Source organism: Oncorhynchus masou, unplaced genomic scaffold, assembly GCF_036934945.1.
Source record: "Oncorhynchus masou masou isolate Uvic2021 unplaced genomic scaffold, UVic_Omas_1.1 unplaced_scaffold_1505, whole genome shotgun sequence".
In the NCBI taxonomy this organism is placed as follows: Eukaryota; Metazoa; Chordata; class Actinopteri; order Salmoniformes; family Salmonidae; genus Oncorhynchus; species Oncorhynchus masou.
In genome coordinates this window covers 37673-64393 of record NW_027005065.1, presented here as the reverse complement: position 1 = coordinate 64393, position 26721 = coordinate 37673, and the positions used below count along the sequence as shown (strand labels likewise).

Here is a 26721-nt window from a genome sequence, read left to right as displayed (position 1 = left end):
CGTGTTAGTTCGTTCGTTTTGTCTTCTTTAAATAAACATGAGTAACTTACACGCTGCATTTCGGTCCGACTCTCCTTCAACAACAAAAGAACGCCGTTACAGAATCACCCACCAAACACGGACCGAGCAGCGTGTCAACAGGCAGGTGCAGCGTAAAGAGGAGCCTCGTTTTAAGGATTTCTGGACATGGGAGGAAATCCTGGACGGAAGAGGACCCTGGGCTAAACCAGAAGAGTGTAGCCGCCCTAAAGCGCAGCAGGCGAAGAGTAAACAGGAGCAGCGTGTCAACAGGCAGGAGCAGCGCAAACGGGAGCTACACGAGAAACAACAGAAGCAGCTTCAGTGGGAGAGGCTACACCATTTGGAGAATTGGACATGGGAGGAGGAACTGGACGGAAAAGGACCCTGGGCTCAGCCTGGTGATTATCGCCTCCCCAAGGAGGAATTAGAAGCGGCTAAAGCGGAGAGGCGCAAATATGAGGAGGCAGCACGGCGATGTGGATGGAAGCCCGAAAAGCAGCCCCAAATTTTTTTTGGGGGGGGCTATCAGGGGGAGTGGCTGAGTCAGGAGACAGACCTGAGTCAACTCTCCCTGTTTATTGTGAAGAGCCAAGGAGGAGGTCAGAACCAGTGTTGGAGGTGAGCGAAGCAGAGACTGTGAAGGAGTTAATGGGAAAATTGGAGGAGAGTCTAATGAGGGAGTTGCTAGTTTGGTGCTTTAGATATAATATTCGGCCGACGGAGCGTGTCGGGGATTTGATGGCACCTGGGTCAGCACTCCATACTAGTCCTGAGGTGCGTGTTAGTCGGCTGGTGGAAAGTGTGCCAGCCTCACGCACTAAGCCTCCTGAGTACCTGCCTAGCCTTGCACGTCCTGTGCCAGTCCTGCATTCAGGCTCTCCAGTACTCCTTCACGGTCCAGTCCATCCTGTGCCACCTTCACACACCAGTCCTCCGGTAGTAGCTCCTCACACCAGGCTTCCTGTGCCTGTCCTTTTTCTAGAACCACCTCCACACCCCAGCCCTCCAGTAGCAGCTCCTCGCACTAGGCTTCCTGTGCGTGTCCTCGGCCCAATACCACCAGTGCCAGCACCACGCATCAGGCCTACAGTGCGCCTCGCCTGTTCAGCGCAGCCAGCACTTTCTCCCTCTCCTGCGCTGTCGGAGTCTCCCGTCTGTTCAGCGGTTTTAGAGCCTTCCTCCTCTACAGCGCTGCCGGAGCCTCCTGTTTGTATAGAGCAGCCTGAGCTGCCAGTCTGCATTGAGCAGCCAGAGCTGTCAGTTTGCATAGAGCAGCCTGAGCTGCCAGTCTACCTTGAGCAGCCAGAGCTGTCAGTTTGCATAGATCTGCATGGAGCAGCTAGTCTGCATGGAGCAGCCAGAGCTGCCAGTCTGCAAAGAGCTGCCAGTCTGCATGGAGTTGCCAGTCTGCATAGAGCTGCCAGTCTCCATGAAGCCGCCAGAGCTGTCAGTCAGTATGGAGCAGCCAGAGCCGCCAGTCAGCATGGAGCAGCCAGAGCCGTCAGTCAGTATGAAGCAGCCTGATCTGCCAGTCAGCCAGACTCTTCCAGTCAGCCAGACTCTTCCAGACTCTTCTAGTCAGCCAGACTCTTCCAGTCAGCCAGACTCTTCCAGTCAGCCAGACTCTTCCAGATCTGCCAGTCGACCAGACTCTTCCAGATCTGCCAGTCGACCAGACTCTTCCAGATCTGCCAGTCGACCAGACACTTCCAGATCTGCCAGTCAGCCAGACTCTTCCAGATCTGCCAGTCAACCAGACTCTTCCAGATCTGCCAGTCAACCAGACTCTTCCAGATCTGCCAGTCAACCAGACTCTTCCAGATCTGCCAGTCAACCAGACTCTTCCAGATCTGCCAGTCAACCAGACTCTTCCAGATCTGCCAGTCAACCAGACTCTTCCAGATCTGCCAGTCAACCAGACTCTTCCAGATCTGCCAGTCAGCCAGACTCTTCCAGATCTGCCAGTCAGCCAGACTCTTCCAGATCTGCCAGTCAGCCAGACTCTTCCAGATCTGCTAGTCAGCCAGGATCTGCCAGATCTGCTAGTCGGCCAGGATCCGCCAGTCGGCCAGGATCCGCCAGTCGGCCAGGATCCGCCAGTCGGCCAGGATCCGCCAGTCAGCCAGGATCCGCCAGTCAGCCAGGATCCGCCAGTCAGCCTGGATCTGCCGGATTCTACTTCCTGGCTGGGCTTTTTCTCAGTACTGGGCTTTTTTCTCAGTACTGGGCTTTTTCTCAGTACTGGGCTTTTTCTCAGTGCTGGGCTGCCTCTCAGTGCTGAGCTGCCCCTCTGTCCCGAGCTGCCCCTCTGTCCCGAGCTGCCCCTCTGTCCCGAGCTGCCCCTCTGTCCCGAGCTGCCCCTCTGTCCCGAGCTGTCCCTCAGTCCCGAGCTGTCCCTCAGTCCCGAGCTGCCTCAGTCCCGAGCTGCCCCTCAGTCACGAGCTGCTCTTCTATTATGTAGGGTTCTGGGTGAGGACTATTCGGCCATGGTCGGCGGTTAGGGTGGATTATCTATGGACGCGAAGGGGAGGAACATTGACATTTTTGATGTGGGGTCCACGTCCGGAGCCGGAACCGCCACCATGGACAGATGCCCACCCGGACCCTCCCTATGGTTTTGAGGTGCGTTCGGGAGTCCGCACCTTAGGGGGGGGGTTCTGTCACGCCTTGGTCTTAGTATTGTGTGTTTTAGTTTATTAGTTAGTCAGACCAGGGTGTGACATGGGGTTATTTTGTATTGTATTTTCATATTGGGGTTTTGTAGTAGTTGGGATTGTAGCTGGTTAGGGGTGTGTGTGTGTGTGTGTGTGTTAATTAGGTTGGCTGCCTGAGGCGGTTCTCAATCAGAGTCAGGTGCTTCTCGTTGTCGCTGATTGGGAACCGTATTTAGGTAGCCTGTTTTTCGCTTTGCATTTCGTGGGTGATTGTCCCTGTCTCTGTGTAGGTTGCACCAGTCAGGCTGTATTAGGTTTCGTTCTGTTTGTTGTTTTTTTGTATTTATTTAGTTATTCGTGTTAGTTCGTTCGTTTTGTCTTCTTTAAATAAACATGAGTAACTTACACGCTGCATTTCGGTCCGACTCTCCTTCAACAACAAAAGAACGCCGTTACAGAATCACCCACCAAACACGGACCGAGCAGCGTGTCAACAGGCAGGTGCAGCGTAAAGAGGAGCCTCGTTTTAAGGATTTCTGGACATGGGAGGAAATCCTGGACGGAAGAGGACCCTGGGCTAAACCAGAAGAGTGTAGCCGCCCTAAAGCGCAGCAGGCGAAGAGTAAACAGGAGCAGCGTGTCAACAGGCAGGAGCAGCGCAAACGGGAGCTACACGAGAAACAACAGAAGCAGCTTCAGTGGGAGAGGCTACACCATTTGGAGAATTGGACATGGGAGGAGGAACTGGACGGAAAAGGACCCTGGGCTCAGCCTGGTGATTATCGCCTCCCCAAGGAGGAATTAGAAGCGGCTAAAGCGGAGAGGCGCAAATATGAGGAGGCAGCACGGCGATGTGGATGGAAGCCCGAAAAGCAGCCCCAAATTTTTTTTGGGGGGGGCTATCAGGGGGAGTGGCTGAGTCAGGAGACAGACCTGAGTCAACTCTCCCTGTTTATTGTGAAGAGCCAAGGAGGAGGTCAGAACCAGTGTTGGAGGTGAGCGAAGCAGAGACTGTGAAGGAGTTAATGGGAAAATTGGAGGAGAGTCTAATGAGGGAGTTGCTAGTTTGGTGCTTTAGATATAATATTCGGCCGACGGAGCGTGTCGGGGATTTGATGGCACCTGGGTCAGCACTCCATACTAGTCCTGAGGTGCGTGTTAGTCGGCTGGTGGAAAGTGTGCCAGCCTCACGCACTAAGCCTCCTGAGTACCTGCCTAGCCTTGCACGTCCTGTGCCAGTCCTGCATTCAGGCTCTCCAGTACTCCTTCACGGTCCAGTCCATCCTGTGCCACCTTCACACACCAGTCCTCCGGTAGTAGCTCCTCACACCAGGCTTCCTGTGCCTGTCCTTTTTCTAGAACCACCTCCACACCCCAGCCCTCCAGTAGCAGCTCCTCGCACTAGGCTTCCTGTGCGTGTCCTCGGCCCAATACCACCAGTGCCAGCACCACGCATCAGGCCTACAGTGCGCCTCGCCTGTTCAGCGCAGCCAGCACTTTCTCCCTCTCCTGCGCTGTCGGAGTCTCCCGTCTGTTCAGCGGTTTTAGAGCCTTCCTCCTCTACAGCGCTGCCGGAGCCTCCTGTTTGTATAGAGCAGCCTGAGCTGCCAGTCTGCATTGAGCAGCCAGAGCTGTCAGTTTGCATAGAGCAGCCTGAGCTGCCAGTCTACCTTGAGCAGCCAGAGCTGTCAGTTTGCATAGATCTGCATGGAGCAGCTAGTCTGCATGGAGCAGCCAGAGCTGCCAGTCTGCAAAGAGCTGCCAGTCTGCATGGAGTTGCCAGTCTGCATAGAGCTGCCAGTCTCCATGAAGCCGCCAGAGCTGTCAGTCAGTATGGAGCAGCCAGAGCCGCCAGTCAGCATGGAGCAGCCAGAGCCGTCAGTCAGTATGAAGCAGCCTGATCTGCCAGTCAGCCAGACTCTTCCAGTCAGCCAGACTCTTCCAGACTCTTCTAGTCAGCCAGACTCTTCCAGTCAGCCAGACTCTTCCAGTCAGCCAGACTCTTCCAGTCAGCCAGACTCTTCCAGATCTGCCAGTCGACCAGACTCTTCCAGATCTGCCAGTCGACCAGACTCTTCCAGATCTGCCAGTCGACCAGACACTTCCAGATCTGCCAGTCAGCCAGACTCTTCCAGATCTGCCAGTCAACCAGACTCTTCCAGATCTGCCAGTCAACCAGACTCTTCCAGATCTGCCAGTCAACCAGACTCTTCCAGATCTGCCAGTCAACCAGACTCTTCCAGATCTGCCAGTCAACCAGACTCTTCCAGATCTGCCAGTCAACCAGACTCTTCCAGATCTGCCAGTCAACCAGACTCTTCCAGATCTGCCAGGCAGCCAGACTCTTCCAGATCTGCCAGGCAGCCAGACTCTTCCAGATCTGCCAGGCAGCCAGACTCTTCCAGATCTGCCAGGCAGCCAGACTCTTCCAGATCTGCCAGTCAGCCAGACTCTTCCAGATCTGCCAGTCAGCCAGACTCTTCCAGATCTGCCAGTCAGCCAGACTCTTCCAGATCTGCCAGTCAGCCAGACTCTTCCAGATCTGCCAGTCAACCAGACCCTTCCAGATCTGCCAGTCAACCAGACTCTTCCAGATCTGCTAGTCAGCCAGGATCTGCCAGATCTGCTAGTCGGCCAGGATCCGCCAGTCGGCCAGGATCCGCCAGTCGGCCAGGATCCGCCAGTCGGCCAGGATCCGCCAGTCAGCCAGGATCCGCCAGTCAGCCAGGATCCGCCAGTCAGCCTGGATCTGCCGGATTCTACTTCCTGGCTGGGCTTTTTCTCAGTACTGGGCTTTTTCTCAGTACTGGGCTTTTTCTCAGTACTGGGCTTTTTCTCAGTGCTGGGCTGCCTCTCAGTGCTGAGCTGCCCCTCTGTCCCGAGCTGCCCCTCTGTCCCGAGCTGCCCCTCTGTCCCGAGCTGCCCCTCTGTCCCGAGCTGCCCCTCTGTCCCGAGCTGTCCCTCAGTCCCGAGCTGTCCCTCAGTCCCGAGCTGCCTCAGTCCCGAGCTGCCCCTCAGTCACGAGCTGCTCTTCTATTATGTAGGGTTCTGGGTGAGGACTATTCGGCCATGGTCGGCGGTTAGGGTGGATTATCTATGGACGCGAAGGGGAGGAACATTGACATTTTTGATGTGGGGTCCACGTCCGGAGCCGGAACCGCCACCATGGACAGATGCCCACCCGGACCCTCCCTATGGTTTTGAGGTGCGTTCGGGAGTCCGCACCTTAGGGGGGTTCTGTCACGCCTTGGTCTTAGTATTGTGTGTTTTAGTTTATTAGTTAGTCAGACCAGGGTGTGACATGGGGTTATTTTGTATTGTATTTTCATATTGGGGTTTTGTAGTAGTTGGGATTGTAGCTGGTTAGGGGTGTGTGTGTGTGTGTGTTAATTAGGTTGGCTGCCTGAGGCGGTTCTCAATCAGAGTCAGGTGCTTCTCGTTGTCGCTGATTGGGAACCGTATTTAGGTAGCCTGTTTTTCGCTTTGCATTTCGTGGGTGATTGTCCCTGTCTCTGTGTAGGTTGCACCAGTCAGGCTGTATTAGGTTTCATTCTGTTTGTTGTTTTTTTGTATTTATTTAGTTATTCGTGTTAGTTCGTTCGTTTTGTCTTCTTTAAATAAACATGAGTAACTTACACGCTGCATTTCGGTCCGACTCTCCTTCAACAACAAAAGAATGCCGTTACAATACCACACCTCCTCAGGCCTTATTGCTTCAGTTTATAATGACAACAAGGTACTTCAGGGGTTTGTGGTATATGACCAACATACTGTTCCACGGCTTATTTTAAACTGGTTCACAACATAAATAGAACAGTAAACAAGTCTTTTTACGTCATACCCGTGGTATATTGTCTGATATACAGTATAGACTTCTGAAATGCTGTTTCAGCCAATCAGCATCCAGGGCCAAAACTACCCAGTTTATAATAGTATTTAATAATATATGCCATCGAGTAGACACTTTTATCCAAGTCATTAGTCATGTTTGAAAACACTTTTCGTATGGGAAGTCCCAGCAGGAAATGAACCCATGCACCATGCTGTACAAACTGAGCCACAGGACGACTCTATTCAAATGTAGAGTAGGAGTTCTGATCTAGGGTCAGTTATGACTCTGAAACAATGATGAATTAGAAAGGGACCTTAACATTTTTCATATATATTTTACGTTGAAAAATATTGTATTTCTGACGTAGGCAACCTTGAGTTCCATTTATATCTTACAGTGCATTCGGAAAGTATTCAGACCCCTTTTTCCACATGTTGTGATGTTTCTAACTTTTGCTCAAATTGATGAAATAGTTCTCTCCTCATCAATCAACACGCTAAACTCATAATGCTAAAGCAAAAAATGTTTTTAGACAATTTTGCAAATGTATAAATACAAAAACACTGCAATATCACATTTACATAAGTTTTCAGACCCTTTAATCAGTACTTTGTCAAAGCACCTTTGGCAGCGATTACAGCCTCGAGTCTTCTTGGGTATGACGCTACAAGCGTGGCACACCTGTATTTTGGGAATTTCTCCCATTCTTATCGCCAGATCCTCTCAAGCTTGGTCGTGTTGGATGGGGAGCGTCACTGAACAGATATTTCCAGGTCTCTCCAGGGATGTTCGATCAGGTTCAAGTCCGGGCTCTGGCTGGGCCACTCAAGGACATTGAGATTTCTCCCGAAGCAACTCCTGCTTTGTCTTGGCTGTGTGCTTAGGGTCCTTGTCCTATTGGAAGGTTGAACCTTCACCCCAGTCTGAGGCCCTGAGCCCTCTGGAGCTGGTTTTCGTCAAGGATCTCTCTGTACTTTTCTCCATTCATCTTTCCCTCGATCCTGACTAGTCTCCCAGTCCCTGCCGCTGAAAAATATCCCCACAGCATGATGCTGCCACCACCATGCTTTAATGTAGGGATGGTGCCAGGTTTCCTCCAGGTGCGATGCTTGGCATTCAGGTTTCATCAGACCAGATAATCTTGTTTCTCATGGTCTGAGAGTCTTTAGCTGTCCTTCTTGAAGGCTCTCTCATCTCCACAGAGGAACTCTGGAGTTCTGTCAGAGTGACCATTGGGTTCTTGGTCACCTCGCTTACCAAGGCCCTTCTCCCCCGATTGATCAGTTTGGCCAGGCGGCCAGCTCTAGGAAGAGTCTTGGTGGTTCCAAACGTCTTCTATTTAAGAATGATGGAGGCCACTGTTTTCTTGGACATTAAAAAATACAGAAATGTTTTGGTACCCTTCCCCAGATCTGTGCCTCAGCACAATCCTGTCTCGGAGTTCTAGAGACAAATCCTTCGACCTCATTATTTTTGCTCTGACATGCACTGCAAACTGTGGGACCTTGTAGACAGGTGTGTGCCTTTCCAAATCATATCCAATTAATTTAATTTACTACAGATGGACTCCAATTAAATTGTAGAAACATCTCAAGGATGATTAATAGAAACAGGATGCAGCTGAGTTCAATTTCGAGTCTCAAATCAAAAGGTCTGAACACTTATCTAAATAATGTATTTCTGTTTTTTAGTTTTAATACATTTGAAAACCTTTCTAAAAACCTGTTTTTGTTTTGCCATTATGGGGAAGTGTGGTATATTTTTATGTCATTCTATTTTAGAATAAGGCTGTAACGTAACAACATTTGAAAAAAAGTCAAGGGGTCAGAATACTTTCCCAATGCATTGTATATAATTATATATTTATTATGTTATGTTTCTGAAACAATCATCAAACTTGTGGGACTTTTGCCTTTTTGCCATATTCCAATGTAGCCTGTTTTTTTGTTGTTGTTTTTTTTACCTTTATTTAACTAGGCAAGTCAGTTAAGAACAAATTCTTATTTTCAATGACGGCCTAGGAACAGTGGGTTAACTGCCTGTTCAGTGGCAGAACGACAGATTTGTACCTTGTCAGCTCATAGCCTGTTATCCATCTATAGTCTAATGTAACATGTTATCCATATATAGTCTAATGTAGCCTGTTGTCCATATATAGTCTAATGTAACATGTTATCCATATATAGTGTAATATAGCATGTTATCCATATATAGTCTAATGTAGCCTGTTATCCATATATATAGTCTAATGTAGCATGTTACCCATATATAGTCTACTGTAACATGTTATCCATATATAGTGTAATATAGCCTGTTATCCATATATAGTCTAATGTAGCCTGTTATCCATATATATAGTCTAATGTAGCATGTTATCCATATATAGTCTAGTGTAGCCTGTTTTCTATATATAGTCTAATGTAGCCTGTCATCCATATATAGTCTAATGTAGCATGTTATCCATATATATAGTCTAATGTAGCCTGTTATCCATATATATAGTCTAATGTAGCATGTTATCCATATATAGTCTAGTGTAGCCTGTTATCTATATATAGTCTAATGTAGCCTGTCATCCATATATAGTCTAATGTAGCATGTTATCCATATATATAGTCTAATGTAGCCTGTTATCCATATATATAGTCTAATGTAGCCTGTTATCCATATATAGTCTAATGTAGCCTGTCATCCATATATAGTCTAATGTAGCATGTTATCCATATATATATTCTAATGTAGCCTGTTATCCATACATAGTCTAATGTAGCCTGTTATCCATACATAGTCTAATGTAGCATGTTATCCATATATAGTCTAATGTAGCATGTTATCCATATATATATTCTAATGTAGCCTGTTATCCATACATAGTCTAATGTAGCATGTTATCCATACATAGTCTAATGTAGCATGTTATCCATATAGAGTCTAATGTAGCATGTTATCCATATATAGTCTAATGTAGCATGTTATCCATATAGAGTCTAATGTAGCATGTTATCCATATATAGTCTAATGTAGCATGTTATCCATATAGAGTCTAATGTAGCATGTTATCCATATAGAGTCTAATGTAGCATGTTATCCATATAGAGTCTAATGTAGCATGTTATCCATATATAGTCTAATGTAGCATGTTATCCATATAGAGTCTAATGTAGCATGTTATCCATATAGAGTCTAATGTAGCATGTTATCCATATATAGTCTAATGTAGCCTGTCATCCATATAGAGTCTAATGTAGCATGTTATCCATATATAGTCTAATGTAGCCTGTCATCCATATAGAGTCTAATGTAGCATGTTATCCATATATAGTCTAATGTAGCCTGTCATCCATATATAGTCTAATGTAGCATGTTATCCATATAGAGTCTAATGTAGCATGTTATCCATATAGAGTCTAATGTAGCCTGTTATACATATATAGTCTAATGTAGCCTGTCATCCATATATAGTCTAATGTAGCATGTTATCTATATAGAGTCTAATGTAGCATGTCATCATGTCCAGTTCATTATTAAATGTAATTTTAATCTGTATCTTTATCCGTTGCCACGTGGCGTATATTTCTATGTACGTTTCCCTCTGATTGGATTGTCTGAATTCACTCGTTGAGTGACAACTCAATTTCAAAAACGACATTGATGAAAGATGTGAATCCCTCTACTCTGGCAAAGACATAGTATCTAGGAAAACGATTTAGGCTTTGCCTGTTCCTCGCTGCCCCTGTTCCTCTCTGCCCCTGTTCCTCTCTGCCCCTGTTCCTCTCTGCCCCTGTTCCTCTCTGCCCCTGTTCCTCTCTGCCCCTTGTTCCTCTCTGCCCCCTGTTCCTCTCTGCCCCCTGTTCCTCTCTGCCCCTGGTCCTGTCCTTTTTTTTGGCTGCGTCCCTTTTCTCCACCCTTCCCGAAGTGTGCACTAACAATCACCAATCACATGTGCACACAGAGGCAGTGTTAACTGAGTTGTCTCATTTCAGGTGGAGAGTTCAGACCCTGTGAAGAAGAAGGGAGCTTCACTAACAGGTGACATGAACACAATTGTCTCAGAATGATTATTTCTATCCACTGAAATGACCCCAGTTTAACACTGTATGTGTGTGTTCTCCTCCAGAGAAGGTTATTCAGTTGTTTAAGCAGGGCCAGTACTCTCAGGCTGTGGACATGTTCTCTGAGGCTCTCCATTGTTACCCCAAAGTCCACAGATACACAGCACCTTAAAGCTTGACCTCTAACCTATGACCCCAAACACTACAGGCACACAACATAAAATACCACAATACTCACAAATTAGATTTGTGTAATCTTGTCCAAACTCTCTCTCTCTCTCTCTCTCTCTCTCTCTCTCTCTCTCTCTCTCTCTCTCTCTCTCCCTCTCTCTCCCTCTCTCTCCCTCTCTCAGAATAATTGATACAGCTAAGGGTGGAGATCTGCTCAGAAGTCCATCCAGTTTGCTCCTGATTGACAAAAGTGATGTTTCCACAAAGGGAGTGCACTAACAGGGTTGAAGGTCACTATCTGAGCTATCTACTGTGAACTTGCACAAGTCTTTGTGTGTGTCTCTGTCAGAATTCGGACTCTTTCGCCATCTCTCTTCCTCCCCTCTTCTCTCCAGCGGTATGGTGAGGCAGAGGGCCATGTAACAGAGTGGAGGCTCCTCAGAGGAAGTGGAGGGACATCCCCCTTAGTGAATTTAAAATGTTATCCTTTTTAGATGAAACTATGTAATCAAATAAATGATTAAAACACACTATTTTGCAATGAAGGTCTATCGTAGCCTCAACAGCACTCTGTAGGGTAGCACCATAGCAAGCTTCCGTGCCCTGGTACATTGATTTCCATACAAAACCTAGGAGGCTCATGGTTCTCGCCCCCTTCCATAGACTTACACAGTAATTATGACAAGTTCCAGAGCATGTCCTCCAACCTGTCAGAGCTCTTGCAGAATAAACTGACATTTTGTCCACCCAATCAAAGGATCAGAGAATGAATCTAGTACTGAAAGCATAAGCTACAGCTAGCTAGCACTGCAGTGCATACAATGTGGTGAGTAGTTGACTCTGAGAGAAAGACAATAGTTGAACAGATTTGAACAAACACATTTTTTCCAAAATGAAGGAGGAGCAAAATAGAGAGCGATAGATTTCATAATTATTTTTCACTTTCACTTACTTAGCTAGCAAATGCAGCTATCTAGTTTAGCCAGGTCAAACACCCTGCTCAAACAGAGGGATGCTATATTAGCTAGCTGGCTATGATGATCCAACACTGTAACTCTTCCAAGTCAAGGGAAGCTTTTGGTTTTGCTAATTTATTGCCACCGGGGCTCGCCTGTGTAAGTGCTAAACTGCTTACTGACTGTACACAGTAACGTTACTGCATGTTTTTAGTGGGATGACTAACACGTTAGTTCTATTAGCGACCCGCACAGACAGCTGTGTGTTATGTGTTAGGCTATTAGTTGGTTGTGTTGTACATAACAGTACCCAGTGTTCGCGGGGCTGACATGCCAATCAACCTGTCAATCACGGAATGCCTGGAATGTTCTGATGCCGGGCATCCTGGTGGTTGGTGGAGTCGCGTGGGGATGGAGCATGGAGCATACATCTTGTATTTCCAGGTTTAGCCATTGTTCTCTCTCTTACGTCTGGCCTTCACAAGAGAAGTTCACGGTTGTTTTATAGGGTATCCTTCATTTATTTGGCGTGGGCTACGGCCAAACAGAAGCCTGTGTAAAGCTGGGTTAATATAACGTACATCCGTAAACTCAATCCTCTGTCTGGACAATTGTTCCTTTATGATCTAGCCAGGTCATTGCACTATGTTGACTAGGACATTATTTTAGCTAATATGGTGACAACGATATAGAGAGTGTTTAGTAGTTTGGCTTGGAAAGGTTTTTTCGCCTGGTCACATACAGCTGATGCGTTGTACATTGCTACTATAACAACCTCCACTCTTCTGGGAAGGCTTTCCACGAGATGTTGTAACATTGCTACAAGCATTTCGCTAGAGTATTTGGCTAACACCCGCAATAACATCTGCTAAACATGTGTATGTGACATACAATTTGATTTGATTTGATTGCTGTGGGGACTTGCTTCCATTCAGCCACAAGAGCATTAGTGAGCTTGGGCAGTGATGTTGGGCGATTAGGCCTGGCTTACAGTCGGTGTTCCAATACATCCCAAAGGTTTTCGATGGGGTTGAGGTCTGAGCTCTGTGCAGGCCATTCAAGATCTTCCACGTTGAATTCGACAAACCATTTCTGTATGGAACTTGATTTGTACACAGGGGACATTGTCATGCTGAAACAGGAAAGTGTCTTTCCCAAACTGTTTCCACAAAGTTGGAAGCACAGAATCGTATAGAATATCATTGTTTGCTGCAGTGTTAAGGTCTCTATTTTTCCTTCACTGGAATTAAGGGATCTAGCCTAAACCATGAAAAACAGCCCCAGACCATTATTCCTCCTCCACCAAACTTTACAGTTGGCACTGTGCATTGGGGCAGGTAGCGTTCTCCTGGCATCTGCCAAACCCAGATTCGTCCGTATGACTGCCAGATGGTGAAGCGTGATTCATAACTCCAGAGAACATTTCCACTGCTCCAGAGTCTTGATCTTAAGAAATGGAAACCCATTTCATGAAGCTCCCGACGAACAGATATTGTGCTGAAGTTGCTTCTAGCCGCAGTTCGGAACTTGGTAGTAAGTGTTGCAGCCGAGGACAGATGATTTCAACACGCTACGCGGTTCAGCACTCAGTGGACCCCGTTCTGTGAGCTTGTGTGGCCTACCACTTCATGGCTGAGCCGTTGTTGCTCCTAGACGTTACCACTTCATACTAACAGCATTTACAGTTGACCAGGGCAGCTCGAGCAGGGCAGACATTTGACAAACTGACTTGTTGTAAAGGTGGCATCCTATGAAGGTGCCATGTTGAACGTCACTGAGCTCTTCAGTAAGGCCATTCTACTGCCAATGTTATGGAGAATGAATGGCTGTGTGCTCGATTTTATACATCTGTCAGCAACGGGTGTGGCTGAAATAACCTAATCCACTAATTTGAAGGGATGTTCACATACTTTTGTATAGTGTATGTGTCCCAAAAAAAGCACATTTTGTTATATCCCCCAGATATAGGACAGTCACTTCAAAACATTAGTCCTTACGATACATTTTTTCACTGTCTTTTTTAAATTTAGCCATTTATGAACGTGTTACTCAATGTGTTTATATGGGCTATAGCAGTAAAGGGCTAATTCAATATTTTATCAAACCATTTTTATGTATTTCAAATAGCTAAGTGATCCATGGTATGACCACCTTGAAACAATTCCATATGTCAGCTAGTAGAACCCCCCCCCAAACGGCTCAGACTTTTAGAGGTTCAGAAACCCAGTGTCAGAGGGAGCAACGTCCAGCACCTAAACACACAAATCAAATCTAATTGTATTTGTCACATGCGCTAAATACAACAGGTGTAGACCTTGCTGTAAAATGGTTACCGACAAGCCCATAAGCAACAAAATAATAGATTTTTTAAATGATAAAAATTATTTAAAAAATGAATTACACAATAAAATAACAATAACGAAGCAGCAATAAACAATTACATGAAAGATTATTCATTGTCATTTAAATAAAACACGCATCATACAGACACAATAATCCCAGACAGACAGACTTAGCTATATGCATGTCAGGGTTCACTTTGAGTCCGTTGTTCTGAAGATCAGTGACCTGAACACATCTCTTTCACACAAGAACACAGTGGATATTCAGAGCAGCTTGCCTTGGCCTTGTCATAATGACAGCTCACTGTTGTCTGTTGTTTCTAGCTAGCTAATGTTGATAGCTAAATGTCAGCTAACTAACTAGGTCACTAGTTAACTATGGGGTCTTGCTGTAATTCAGTAGCAGCACATCATATTGTTCACAATCCAGTACATTCAGAGGAGCTGTGTGATGCACCAAAATGCTTGTTTATCGCTGAATAACAGCTTCTTCATGTAGCTAACAAGCTAGCTGAGATCACTAGTTCACTCAATTAAAACACCAGTTCAACATAAGTCCCAATAACACAGTACTTTTACGTGCGTTTTATTCTATATATATTTTTGACATTTTCAAATGTTATTTTACCTTCTATTTTGTATATTTTCATCAGACTTGTAGGGACATATGAAGCCTGGTAGCTGCAGTAATGTTGAGATGTCAGTAGGGAGAGCTCTAGTCTAGAACACTGGAACCAAAGATACTCCCCTTTCATCTGTTCTGGAACCTTCAGTACCAGCTGATGAGGAGTGATGGGAATGGGTCACATTTTGTCTCTTGTAAAACATGTAGGTCCACTCCTCAAATAAAGAAATGCAACTACAGTATTCTGACTTTAGACCATTTTCTATTTAGATACAGTAACATCCCTTATGTGACATGTTGTTGCTGCATGTTAATGCCCTGACTAGGCTTCTTTAAAATGTGTCAACCCCAGAACTCACACATAGGCTATGCCTGCTTCTACTAACACTTACAGTAAACTACTTCTTGTTTCCACGCAGTGACAGTAAGTTGACTAACTTTTCAAGACTTCTCCCTTTCACTTCACTCTGTAAGTACACTTGACGATATCTTGAAATATAGTTTTAGTTTTGATGTTTTTAGCCAAACATCACATGACTGCCTGTATCTTTGTACTTGTTGGTTTATATTGAACTGTGTTTTGGTTGTTACATCAGGGCCTGTATTCATAAAGTGTCTCAGACGGTCCATATAATTATGATCTAAAAGGCTAAACTGATCCCAGATCAGCTCTCCTACTCTGATACACATTGTGAATACTGACCCTGGACTGTGGTTTCATGTGTTTAGTTTAGTTCAGTTTATTCATTTCCATGTTTAAAACATGATCAGTAGAGTATACCAGTAATACCCAGATCTCCATTCAAAAGGGTCATGTTCACTGTCAAAGTATAACAGGGTCAAGTATAACTGTGTGTGTGTGAAGTGTCTGTGTGTGTGTAAGTATAAATACATTTTGACATATTAATCTGATTGTTGGATATACAGTCACGACCAAAATGATTGGCACCCTTGACAAATACTGAGATATATTGTCTGCTACAAAAGATGGGAGGTACGTTGTACATGTGGTTTCACATAAAGACTTGTACATGCTATTTTAAGAGCTCTGAGAGCAATAGATTGTTGTGGAGACATTTTGAAAATGGCCCTAAAGTAAGAGTGACAGTAAGAGTAAGAGTGATTAAGTTGATGTTTCATAAGAGCTTCAGGAGTAGTATTAACATGAGACACAGTGATGGTGGGTTGTGTTTAGGAGTAGTATTAACATGAGACACAGTGATGGTGGGTTGTGTTTAGGAGTAGTATTAACATGAGACACAGTGATGGTGGGTTGTGTTTAGGAGTAGTATTAACATGAGACACAGTGATGGTGGGTTGTGTTTACATGAGAGTGATGGTGGGTTGTGTTTATTAACATGAGACACAGTGATGGTGGGTTGTGTTTAGTAGTAGTATTAACATGAGACACAGTGATGGTGAGTTGTGTTTAGGAGTAGTATTAACATGAGACACAGTGATGGTGGGTTGTGTTTAGGAGTAGTATTAACATGAGACACAGTGATGGTGAGTTGTGTTTAGGAGTAGTATTAACATGAGACACAGTGATGGTGAGTTGTGTTTAGGAGTAGTATAAACATGAGACACAGTGATGGTGGGTTGTGTTTAGGAGTAGTATTAACATGAGACACAGTGATGGTGGGTTGTGTTTAGGAGTAGTATTAACATGAGACACAGTGATGGTGGGTTGTGTTTAGGAGTAGTATTAACATGAGACACAGTGATGGTGGGTTGTGTTTAGGAGTGGTATAAACATGAGACACAGTGATGGTGGGTTGGGTTTAGGAGTAGTATTAACATGAGACACAGTGATGGTGGGTTGTGTTTAGGAGTAGTATTAACATGAGACAGTGATGGTGGGTTGTGTTTAGGAGTAGTATTAACATGAGACAGTGATGGTGGGTTGTGTTTAGGAGTAGTATTAACATGAGACAGTGATGGTGGGTTGTGTTTAGGAGTAGTATTAACATGAGACACAGTGATGGTGGGTTGTGTTTAGGAGTAGTATTAACATGAGACAGTGATGGTGGGTTGTGTTTAGGAGTAGTATTAACATGAGACACAGTGATGTTGGGTTGTGTTTAGGAGTAGTATTAACATGAGACACAGTGATGGAGGGTTGTGTTTAGGAGTAGTATTAACATGAGACACAGTGATGGTGGGTTGTGTTTAGGAGTAGTATTAACATGAGACACAGTGATGGTGAGTTGTGTTTAGGAGTAGTATTAACATGAGACACAGTGATGGTGAGTTGTGTTTAGGAGTAGTATAAACATGAGACACAGTGATGGTGGGTTGTGTTTAGGAGTAGTATTAACATGAGACACAGTGATGGTGGGTTGTGTTTAGGAGTAGTATTAACATGAGACACAGTGATGGTGGGTTGTGTTTAGGAGTAGTATTAACATGAGACACAGTGATGGTGGGTTGTGTTTAGGAGTAGTATAAACATGAGACACAGTGATGGTGGGTTGGGTTTAGGAGTAGTATTAACATGATACACAGTGATGGTGGGTTGTGTTTAGGAGTAGTATTAACATGAGACAGTGATGGTGGGTTGTGTTTAGGAGTAGTATTAACATGAGACAGTGATGGTGGGTTGTGTTTAGGAGTAGTATTAACATGAGACAGTGATGGTGGGTTGTGTTTAGGAGTAGTATTAACATGAGACACAGTGATGGTGGGTTGTGTTTAGGAGTAGTATTAACATGAGACAGTGATGGTGAGTTGTGTTTAGGAGTAGTATTAACATGAGACAGTGATGGTGGGTTGTGTTTAGGAGTAGTATTAACATGAGACACAGTGATGGTGGGTTGTGTTTAGGAGTAGTATTAACATGAGACAGTGATGGTGTGTTGTGTTTAGGAGTAGTATTAACATGAGACACAGTGATTGTGGGTTGTGTTTAGGAGTAGTATGAACATGAGACAGTGATGGTGGGTTGTGTTTAGGAGTAGTATTAACATGAGACAGTGATGGTGGGTTGTGTTTAGGAGTAGTATTAACATGAGACAGTAATGGTGGGTTGTGTTTAGGAGTAGTATTAACATGAGACAGTGATGGTGGGTTGTGTTTAGGAGTAGTATTAACATGAGACAGTGATGGTGGGTTGTGTTTAGGAGTAGTATTAACATGAGACAGTGATGGTGGGTTGTGTTTAGGAGTAGTATTAACATGAGACACAGTGATGGTGGGTTGTGTTTAGGAGTAGTATTAACATAAGACACAGTGATGGTGGGTTGTGTATAGGAGTAGTATTAACATGAGACACAGTGATGGTGGGTTGTGTTTAGGAGTAGTATTAACATGAGACACAGTGATGGAGGGTTGTGTTTAGGAGTAGTATTAACATGAGACACAGTGATGGTGGGTTGTGTTTAGTAGTAATATTAACATGAGACACAGTGATGGTGGGTTGTGTTTAGGAGTAGTATGAACATGAGACACAGTGATGGTGGTTGTGTTTAGGAGTAGTATTAACATGAGACACAGTGATGGTGGGTTGTGTTTAGGAGTAGTATTAACATGAGACACTGTGATGGTGGGTTGTGTATAGGAGTAGTATTAACATGAGACACGGTGATGGTGGGTTGTGTTTAGGAGTAGTATTAACATGAGAAACAGTGATGGTGGTTTGTGTTTAGGAGTAGTATTAACATGAGACACAGTGATGGTGGATTGTGTATAGGAGTAGTATAAACCTAAGACACAGTGATGGTGGGTTGTGTTTAGGAGTAGTATAAACCTGAGACACAGTGATGGTGGGTTGTGTTTAGGAGTAGTATTAACATGAGACACAGTGATGGTGGGTTGTGTATAGGAGTAGTATTAACATGAGACACAGTGATGGTGGGTTGTGTATAGGAGTAGTATTAACATGAGACACAGTGATGGTGGGTTGTGTTTAGTAGTAATATTAACATGAGACACAGTGATGGTGGGTTGTGTTTAGGAGTAGTATGAACATGAGACACAGTGATGGTGGTTGTGTTTAGGAGTAGTATTAACATGAGACACAGTGATGGTGGGTTGTGTTTAGGAGTAGTATTAACATGAGACACAGTGATGGTGGGTTGTGTATAGGAGTAGTATTAACATGAGACACAGTGATGGTGGGTTGTGTTTAGTAGTAATATTAACATGAGACACAGTGATGGTGGGTTGTGTTTAGGAGTAGTATGAACATGAGACACAGTGATGGTGGTTGTGTTTAGGAGTAGTATTAACATGAGACACAGTGATGGTGGGTTGTGTTTAGGAGTAGTATTAACATGAGACACAGTGATGGTGGGTTGTGTATAGGAGTAGTATTAACATGAGACACAGTTTATGGTGGGTTGTGTTTAGGAGTAGTTTTTGGTAGATTAGACTATATATGGATAACAGGCTACATTAGACTATATATGGATAACATGCTACATTCGACTATATATGTATAACAGGCTACATTAGACTACAGTGCCTTGCGAAAGTATTCGCCCCCCTTGAACTTTGCGACCTTTTGCCACATTTCAGGCTTCAAACATAAAGATATAAAAGGTGCCATGTTGAACGTCACTGAGCTCTTCAGTAAGGCCATTATACTGCCAATGTTATGAAGATTGCATGGCTGTGTGCTCGATTTTATACATCTGTCTGCAACAGGTGTGGCTGAAATAACCTCATCCACTCATTTGAAGGGATGTTCACATACTTTTGTATAGTGTATGTGTCCCAAAAAAAGCACATTTTGTTATATCTCCTAGATATAGGACAGTCACTTCAAAACATTAGTCCTTACGATACATTTTTTCACTGTCTTTTTTTAATTTAGCCATTTATGAATGTGTTACTCAATGTGTTTATATGGGCTATAGCAGTAAAGGGCTAATTCAATATTTTATCAAACCATTTTTATGTATTTCAAATAGCTAAGTGATCCATGGTATGACCACCTTGAAACAATTCCATAAGTCAGCTAGTAGCACCCCCCCAAATGGCTCAGACTTTTAGAGGTTCAGAAACCCAAAGTCAGAGGGAGCAATGTCCATAAGCTAGACACGCAAATCAAATCTAATTGTATTTGTCACATGCGCCAAATACAACAGGTGTAGACCTTGCTGTGAAATGGTTTACTGACAAGCCCTTAAGCAACAAAATAATAGATTTTTTAAATGATAAAAATGATTTTAAAAATTAATTACACAATAAAATAACAATAACGAAGCAGCAAAAAACAATTACATGAAAGATTATTCATTGTCATTTAAATAAAACACGCATCATACAGACACAATAATCCCAGACAGACAGACTTAGCTATATGCATGTCAGGGTTCACTTTGAGTCCGTTGTTCTGAAGATCAGTGAGCTGAACACATCTCTTTCACACAAGAACACAGTGGACATTCAGAGCAGCTTGCCTTGGCCTTGGCATAATGACAGCTCACTGTTGTCTGTTGTTTCTAGCTAGCTAATGTTGATAGCTAAATGACAGCTAACTAACTAGCTCACTAGTTAACTATGGGGTCTTGCTGTAATTCAGTAGCAGGGCATCATATTTTTCACAATCCAGTACATTCAGAGTAGCTGTGTGATGCACAAAAATGCTTGTTTATCACTGAATAACAGCCTCTTCATGTAGCTAACAAGCTAGCTGAGATCACTAGTTCACTCAATTAAAACACCAGTTCAACATAAGTCCCAATAACACAGTACTTTTACGTGCGTGACTGTTTTATTCTATATATATTTTTGACATTTTCAAATGTTATTTTACCTTCTATTTTGTGTATTTTCATCGGACTAGAAGGGACATATGAGGCCTGGAAGCTGCAGTAATGTTGAGATGTCAGTAGGGAGAGCTCTAGTCTAGAACATTGGAACCAAAGATACTCCCCTTTCATCTGTTCTGGAACCTTCAGTACCAGCTGATGAGGAGTGATGGGAATGGGTCACATTTTGTCTCTTGTAAAACATGTAGGTCCACTCCTCAAATAAAGAAATGCAACTACAGTATTCTGACTTTAGACCATTTTCTATTTAGATACAGTAACATCCCTTATGTGACATGTTGTTGCTGCATGTTAATGCCCTGACTAGGCTTCTTTAAAATGTGTCAACCCCAGAACTCACACATAGGCTTTGCCTGCTTCTACTAACACTTACAGTAAACTACTTCTTGTTTCCATTCAGTGACAGTAAGTTGACTAACTTTTCAAGACTTCTCCCTTTCACTTCACTCTGTAAGTACACTTGACGATATCTTGAAATATAGTTTTAGTTTTGTTGTTTTTAGCCAAACATCACATGACTGCCTGTATCTTTGTACTTGTTGGTTTATATTGAACTGTGTTTTGGTTGTTACATCAGGGCCTGTATTCATAAAGTGTCTCAGACGGTCCATATAATTATGATCTAAAAGGCTAAACTGATCCCAGATCAGCTCTCCTACTCTGATACACTTTGTGAATACTGACCCTGGACTGTGGTTTCATGTGTTTAGTTTAGTTCAGTTTATTCATTTCCATGTTTAAAACATGATCAGTAGAGTATACCAGTAATACCCAGATCTCCATTCAAAAGGGTCATGTTCACTGTCAAAGTATAACAGGGTCAAGTATAACTGTGTGTGTGTGAAGTGTCTGTGTGTGTGTAAGTATAAATACATTTTGACATATTAATCTGATTGTTGGATATACAGTCACGACCAAAATGATTGGCACCCTTGACAAATACTGAGATATATTGTCTGCTACAAAAGATGGGAGGTACGTTGTACATGTGGTTTCACATAAAGACTTGTGCATGCTATTTTAAGAGCTCTGAGAGCAATAGATTGTTGTGGAGACATTTTGAAAATGGCCCTAAAGTAAGAGTGACAGTAAGAGTAAGAGTGATTAAGTTGATGTTTCATAAGAGCTTCAGGAGTAGTATTAACATGAGACACAGTGATGGTGGGTTGTGTTTAGGAGTAGTATTAACATGAGACACAGTGATGGTGGGTTGTGTTTAGGAGTAGTATTAACATGAGACACAGTGATGGTGGGTTGTGTTTAGGAGTAGTATTAACATGAGACACAGTGATGGTGGGTTGTGTTTAGGAGTAGTATAAACATGAGACACAGTGATGGTGGGTTGTGTTTAGGAGTAGTATTAACATGAGACACAGTGATGGTGGGCTGTGTTTAGTAGTAGTATTAACATGAGACACAGTGATGGTGGGTTGTGTTTAGGAGTAGTATTAACATGAGACACAGTGATGGTGGGTTGTGTTTAGGAGTAGTATTAACATGAGACACAGTGATGGTGGGTTGTGTTTAGGAGTAGTATTAACATGAGACACAGTGATGGTGGGTTGTGTTTAGGAGTAGTATTAACATGAGACACAGTGATGGTGGGTTGTGTATAGGAGTAGTATTAACATGAGACACAGTGATGGTGGGTTGTGTTTAGGAGTAGTATAAACATGAGACACAGTGATGGTGGGCTGTGTTTAGTAGTAGTATTAACATGAGACACAGTGATGGTGGGTTGTGTTTAGGAGTAGTATTAACATGAGACACAGTGATGGTGGGTTGTGTTTAGGAGTAGTATTAACATGAGACACAGTGATGGTGGGTTGTGTTTAGGAGTAGTATTAACATGAGACACAGTGATGGTGGGTTGTGTTTAGGAGTAGTATTAACATGAGACACAGTGATGGTGGGTTGTGTATAGGAGTAGTATTAACATGAGACACAGTGATGGTGGGTTGTGTTTAGGAGTAGTATTAACATGAGACACAGTGATGGTGGGTTGTGTTTAGGAGTAGTATTAACATGAGACACAGTGATGGTGGGCTGTGTTTAGGAGTAGTATTAACATGAGACACAGTGATGGTGGGTTGTGTTTAGGAGTAGTATTAACATGACACACAATGTTGTGGGTTGTGTTTAGGAGTAGTATTAACATGAGACACAATGTTGTGGGTTGTGTTTAGGAGTAGTATTAACATGAGACACAGTGATGGTGGGTTGTTTAGGAGTAGTATTAACATGAGACACAATGTTGTGGGTTGTGTTTTGTTTAGGAGTAGTATTAACATGAGACACAATGTTGTGGGTTGTGTTTAGGAGTAGTATTAACATGAGACACAGTGATGGTGGGTTGTGTTTAGGAGTAGTATTAACATGAGACACAATGTTGTGGGTTGTGTTTAGGAGTAGTATTAACATGAGACACAGTGATGGTGAGTTGTGTTTAGGAGTAGTATTAACATGAGACACAGTGATGGTGGGTTGTGTTTAGGAGTAGTATTAACATGAGACACAATGTTGTGGGTTTGTTGGTTTAGATAAAAACAATCACTTTCCTGTTCTCCATTTCTGTCTGTCCTCTGACAGACCTCCTGAATCATATCAGAAATCTATATATGCACATTAGACTTTATAGAATATGTTCCTCTGTAGCTCAGTTGGTAGAACATGGCACCTGCAACTTGATGGGTTTTGTTCCCTGGACCACCCATACGTAAAATATATCCACATATAACTAACTGTAAGTCGCTATGGATAAAGGCATCTGCTAAAGGACATTATTTATGGACAGCAGACTACATCACACTACACAGTCAATGCAGCAGACTACAACACACTACACAGTCAATGCAGCAGACTACAACACACTACACAGTCAATACAGCAGACTACAACACACTACACAGTCAATACAGCAGGCTATGGTGATGTTAATGGATGCCTCTGATAGATTAAGATACTACTAGTACTGTACAACAGAGGAGGCTGGTGGGCAGATATACAGGAGGAATGGCTGGAATGAATGGAACAGTATCCATTCATTCTATTCACATTACTGCACAAATGAATAATGACATCAGGACTGGAGGCTGCAGTAATGTTGAGATGCCAGTAGGAGGAGCTCTAGTCTAGAACACTGGAACCTTCAGTACCACTTTGATACAGCTGAGGAGTGTACATTTAATGGGTTTGTAGAATAGAATGAATGACATCATGGAACTGTCCAAATGTAAATGGAACTTTGACCTGTTCCAAGTAGAACTCAGAGGGACAAGACAACACATTCTAAGATATTATAAACATTCCATATAGAATAGTCAACATATTAAGATGGTTCTGTACTTTTAATGAAAAGTGGAAATGGGGGACATTTTGTCCATTATAGAAATGTAGGGCCCACTCTTATACAGTAACCTCCCCTTTCTGACATGATGTTCTGGTCCTCATGCATGTTAATGTCTTAAAGAGGAAGGAGAGGACAGTTCTGTATCAGATACATGTGTCCTGACAACTTTACATATGAGTCAATCACTGAACTGCCACTCACTACCAGTAAGTTAACCCACTGTACAAGACCTCTTCTCCCCTTCACTTCACTCTGTAAGTACTGTAATTACAATAAAATATATAGTTTTGGGTTATTTGTTGAATATATCTTGAAATATTCTTTTAGGTTATTTGTTTTTAGTCATTCGTCATAATCTTGAGTATCATTTTACTTTTTGTTATGTTTTGAGCTGTGTTTTGGTTGTTTCATCAGGGAAAATATTCATAAAGTGTCTCAGTGTAGGAGTGTTGATCTACATAGTGATGAGATGATTAACCAGGGTAAAATAGACATGTAAACAAACATTTAAATGCCTGCTCGGTGTAACACTGCACTGTTTGCGTGTGTGTGTGTGTGTGTGTGTGTGTGTGTGTTGTGTGTGTGTGTGTGTGTGTGTGTGTGTGTGTGTGTGTGTGTGTGTGTGTGTGTGTGTGTGTGTGTGTGTGTGTGTGTGTGTGTGTGTGTGTGTGTGAGTCACTTGCTGTTTATCCTCACAGCTTGGGGATAGGAGCTGTCATTGAACCTGGTGGTCAGTCTTTAGGCTGCTGTACAGCTTGACTGTACAGGATTGAACATTTATCCTCCTATATTTGGGGTTCTGAGAATAAAACAGCTTCACAAAAATCTATGTATAAATATGTGTTTACAGTAATACAGATCTGTTTAAAAAGTGATTGGTGATGATGATGATGACTTTATTGTATCCATTAGGAAATTATTTTTGCATCATGCATCATGTCATCATAAATAGACAGATGTTGACAGACATGCAACACGTCACACACATTACATACTGTACATAATGATATAGACTTACAGATAGTATTCACATGGCCAACCATATAGCACAACACAACACAACACAATATGAGTCTGGTTCATTTTCAGTAATGAGGCCCTGTACCCCATTTACAGTTTCTACTTCAATGTATCAGGTGGAGTTATTCACCAGCTATAGAGTGAGTTGTTGTTTATGTCTCTAAGACTGCAGGGTGGGAGATGCAACAATGTCCTTGAGAACAGCAGGAAGTGTGTTGGTGGTCTTTCTCTGCTCTGTGACAGGTCTGGTCTCATTTATAACTTATATGTTTGTCAATCAAATCTACAGACATTTGTAAAATATTAAAATTACTTTTGTGTTTTATTATTCTGTTGTGTTCTGTTAGTCGTCTCCAGTTCACTTCAGTAGTTATCTTTCACACCTATCTTACCTTACTGAATGATGCGTATGTGTTTTCTCATCACACTCGACTCAACTCAGCAACTATGGCAACAAAGTATGGACAAAGCCTATACTGTTAGTGTGAGCCAATTGGCATTGGCTTAATGTAATACCCTTGTGTTCTGTGACTGTTCAGTTGTACTGGGGCAGACTGGCTGGAGTGTGACTTACACCACTCAGAGTATCTGTGCCTTGAAGGGGTCAACAGTGGAGCTGACCTGCTCTTATACATATCCCAGAGGTCATGAAGTCACATCAACCTTCTGGTTCACTAAATGGGGGACTGGTGTAGAACCTGAAGATATAGGTCAGGACCCAGAGAATGCAGATCGTCTGAATTATCACAAGGAAAAAATTTATGGTCACAACCTGAAAATCACAGACCTGAGAGAGAGTGACTCAGCTACGTACAAGTTCAGATTTATAACAGATCAGACAAGAGGGAAATATTATGGCGAACCTGGAGTCACTCTGTCTGTCACAGGTACAGTTACATTCAATATAGTTAAACTGTTGAATTCCATTTTGTTCTGGAAAATTGTCTTGGTTTGTATTTATATGTGTATAACATAGGATTTCTTCCATCTTTGTATTAGAGTGATAAGTCAGTGATAAAGGGATTTCCAGTGATATTGTTTTTTCTCCAGGTCTTCAGGTGAAGGTGACTGGTGGACATCAGGATAAGACACTGACCTGTAGCACCACCTGTACTCTGACTGACAACCCCACCTACATCTGGTACAAGAACGGACACAAAGTAAAGGAGGACACTTCCAGCCTGGACTCAGACTCCTTTAGTGATGCAGACAGTTACTCCTGTGCTGTAAAAGGCCACGAGGATCTCCAGTCTCCTGTAGTGTGTAAGTGTGGAATTTAAAAAAATACAATTTTGTTCAGGTTGAGACTTTTGTCAATTAATCAATGATTATCGATCATTGTTGTTATGCACTTGAGTGAAGACCCAAAAGCGGTTTAACAGAAACAGAGTTCTTTTAATGAGAAAACAGGAATGGCATAGATCCTCTTCCGACGTTGTCAATGGCACAATAGACTACCCGCAGAGAGGGCGACAAATGAAACATAAAGTCCCTCTGATGAATAGCTGGGTAGCGGCGACAGGCTGCAGGTCGCTCTGGGTCGGTGCGGGTCACAGAGGAACGGTGGTACCTGATCTCACATAGCATCAGATGAACTGGACACAGTGCAAACAAAAGATAGTTAGTAGTGTACAGGATGCACCTGCCAGGCAGACTCCGACAGGATAGGACTAGGAGGAAGCAAACGAGACGATAGCTTGCTTCTGGCATGAGAAACACAAACGAGAATCTGACACCAAAAGTAGCAGGAACAGAGAGAGAAATAGAGACCTAATCAGAGGGAAAAAGGGAACAGGTGGGGAAAGGGTGAACGAGCTAGTTAGGGGAGATGAGGAACAGCTGGAGAAGGAGAGAAAGAGAAGGTAACCTAATAAGACCAGCAGAGAGAGACAGAGTGAAGAGAAAGGACAGGAACAGACATAATA

The 26721-nt window shown here is 43.3% G+C and overlaps 2 protein-coding genes across 2 annotated transcripts in view; both read left to right on the top strand.

Annotated features, from left to right (window-relative positions):
- LOC135531062 (sialoadhesin-like) overlaps positions 1-26721 on the top strand; it is a 52039-nt gene that overhangs the window by 23388 nt on the left and 1930 nt on the right. The gene's annotated exons all lie outside the window — the stretch shown is intronic.
- On the top strand, positions 24968-26076 carry LOC135531057 (uncharacterized). The gene is made up of 3 exons (XM_064959190.1): positions 24968-25039; positions 25336-25683; positions 25847-26076. The coding sequence occupies exons 1-3, from the start codon at positions 24985-24987 to the stop codon at positions 26074-26076; spliced, it is 633 nt and encodes a 210-aa protein (XP_064815262.1). The 5' UTR covers positions 24968-24984.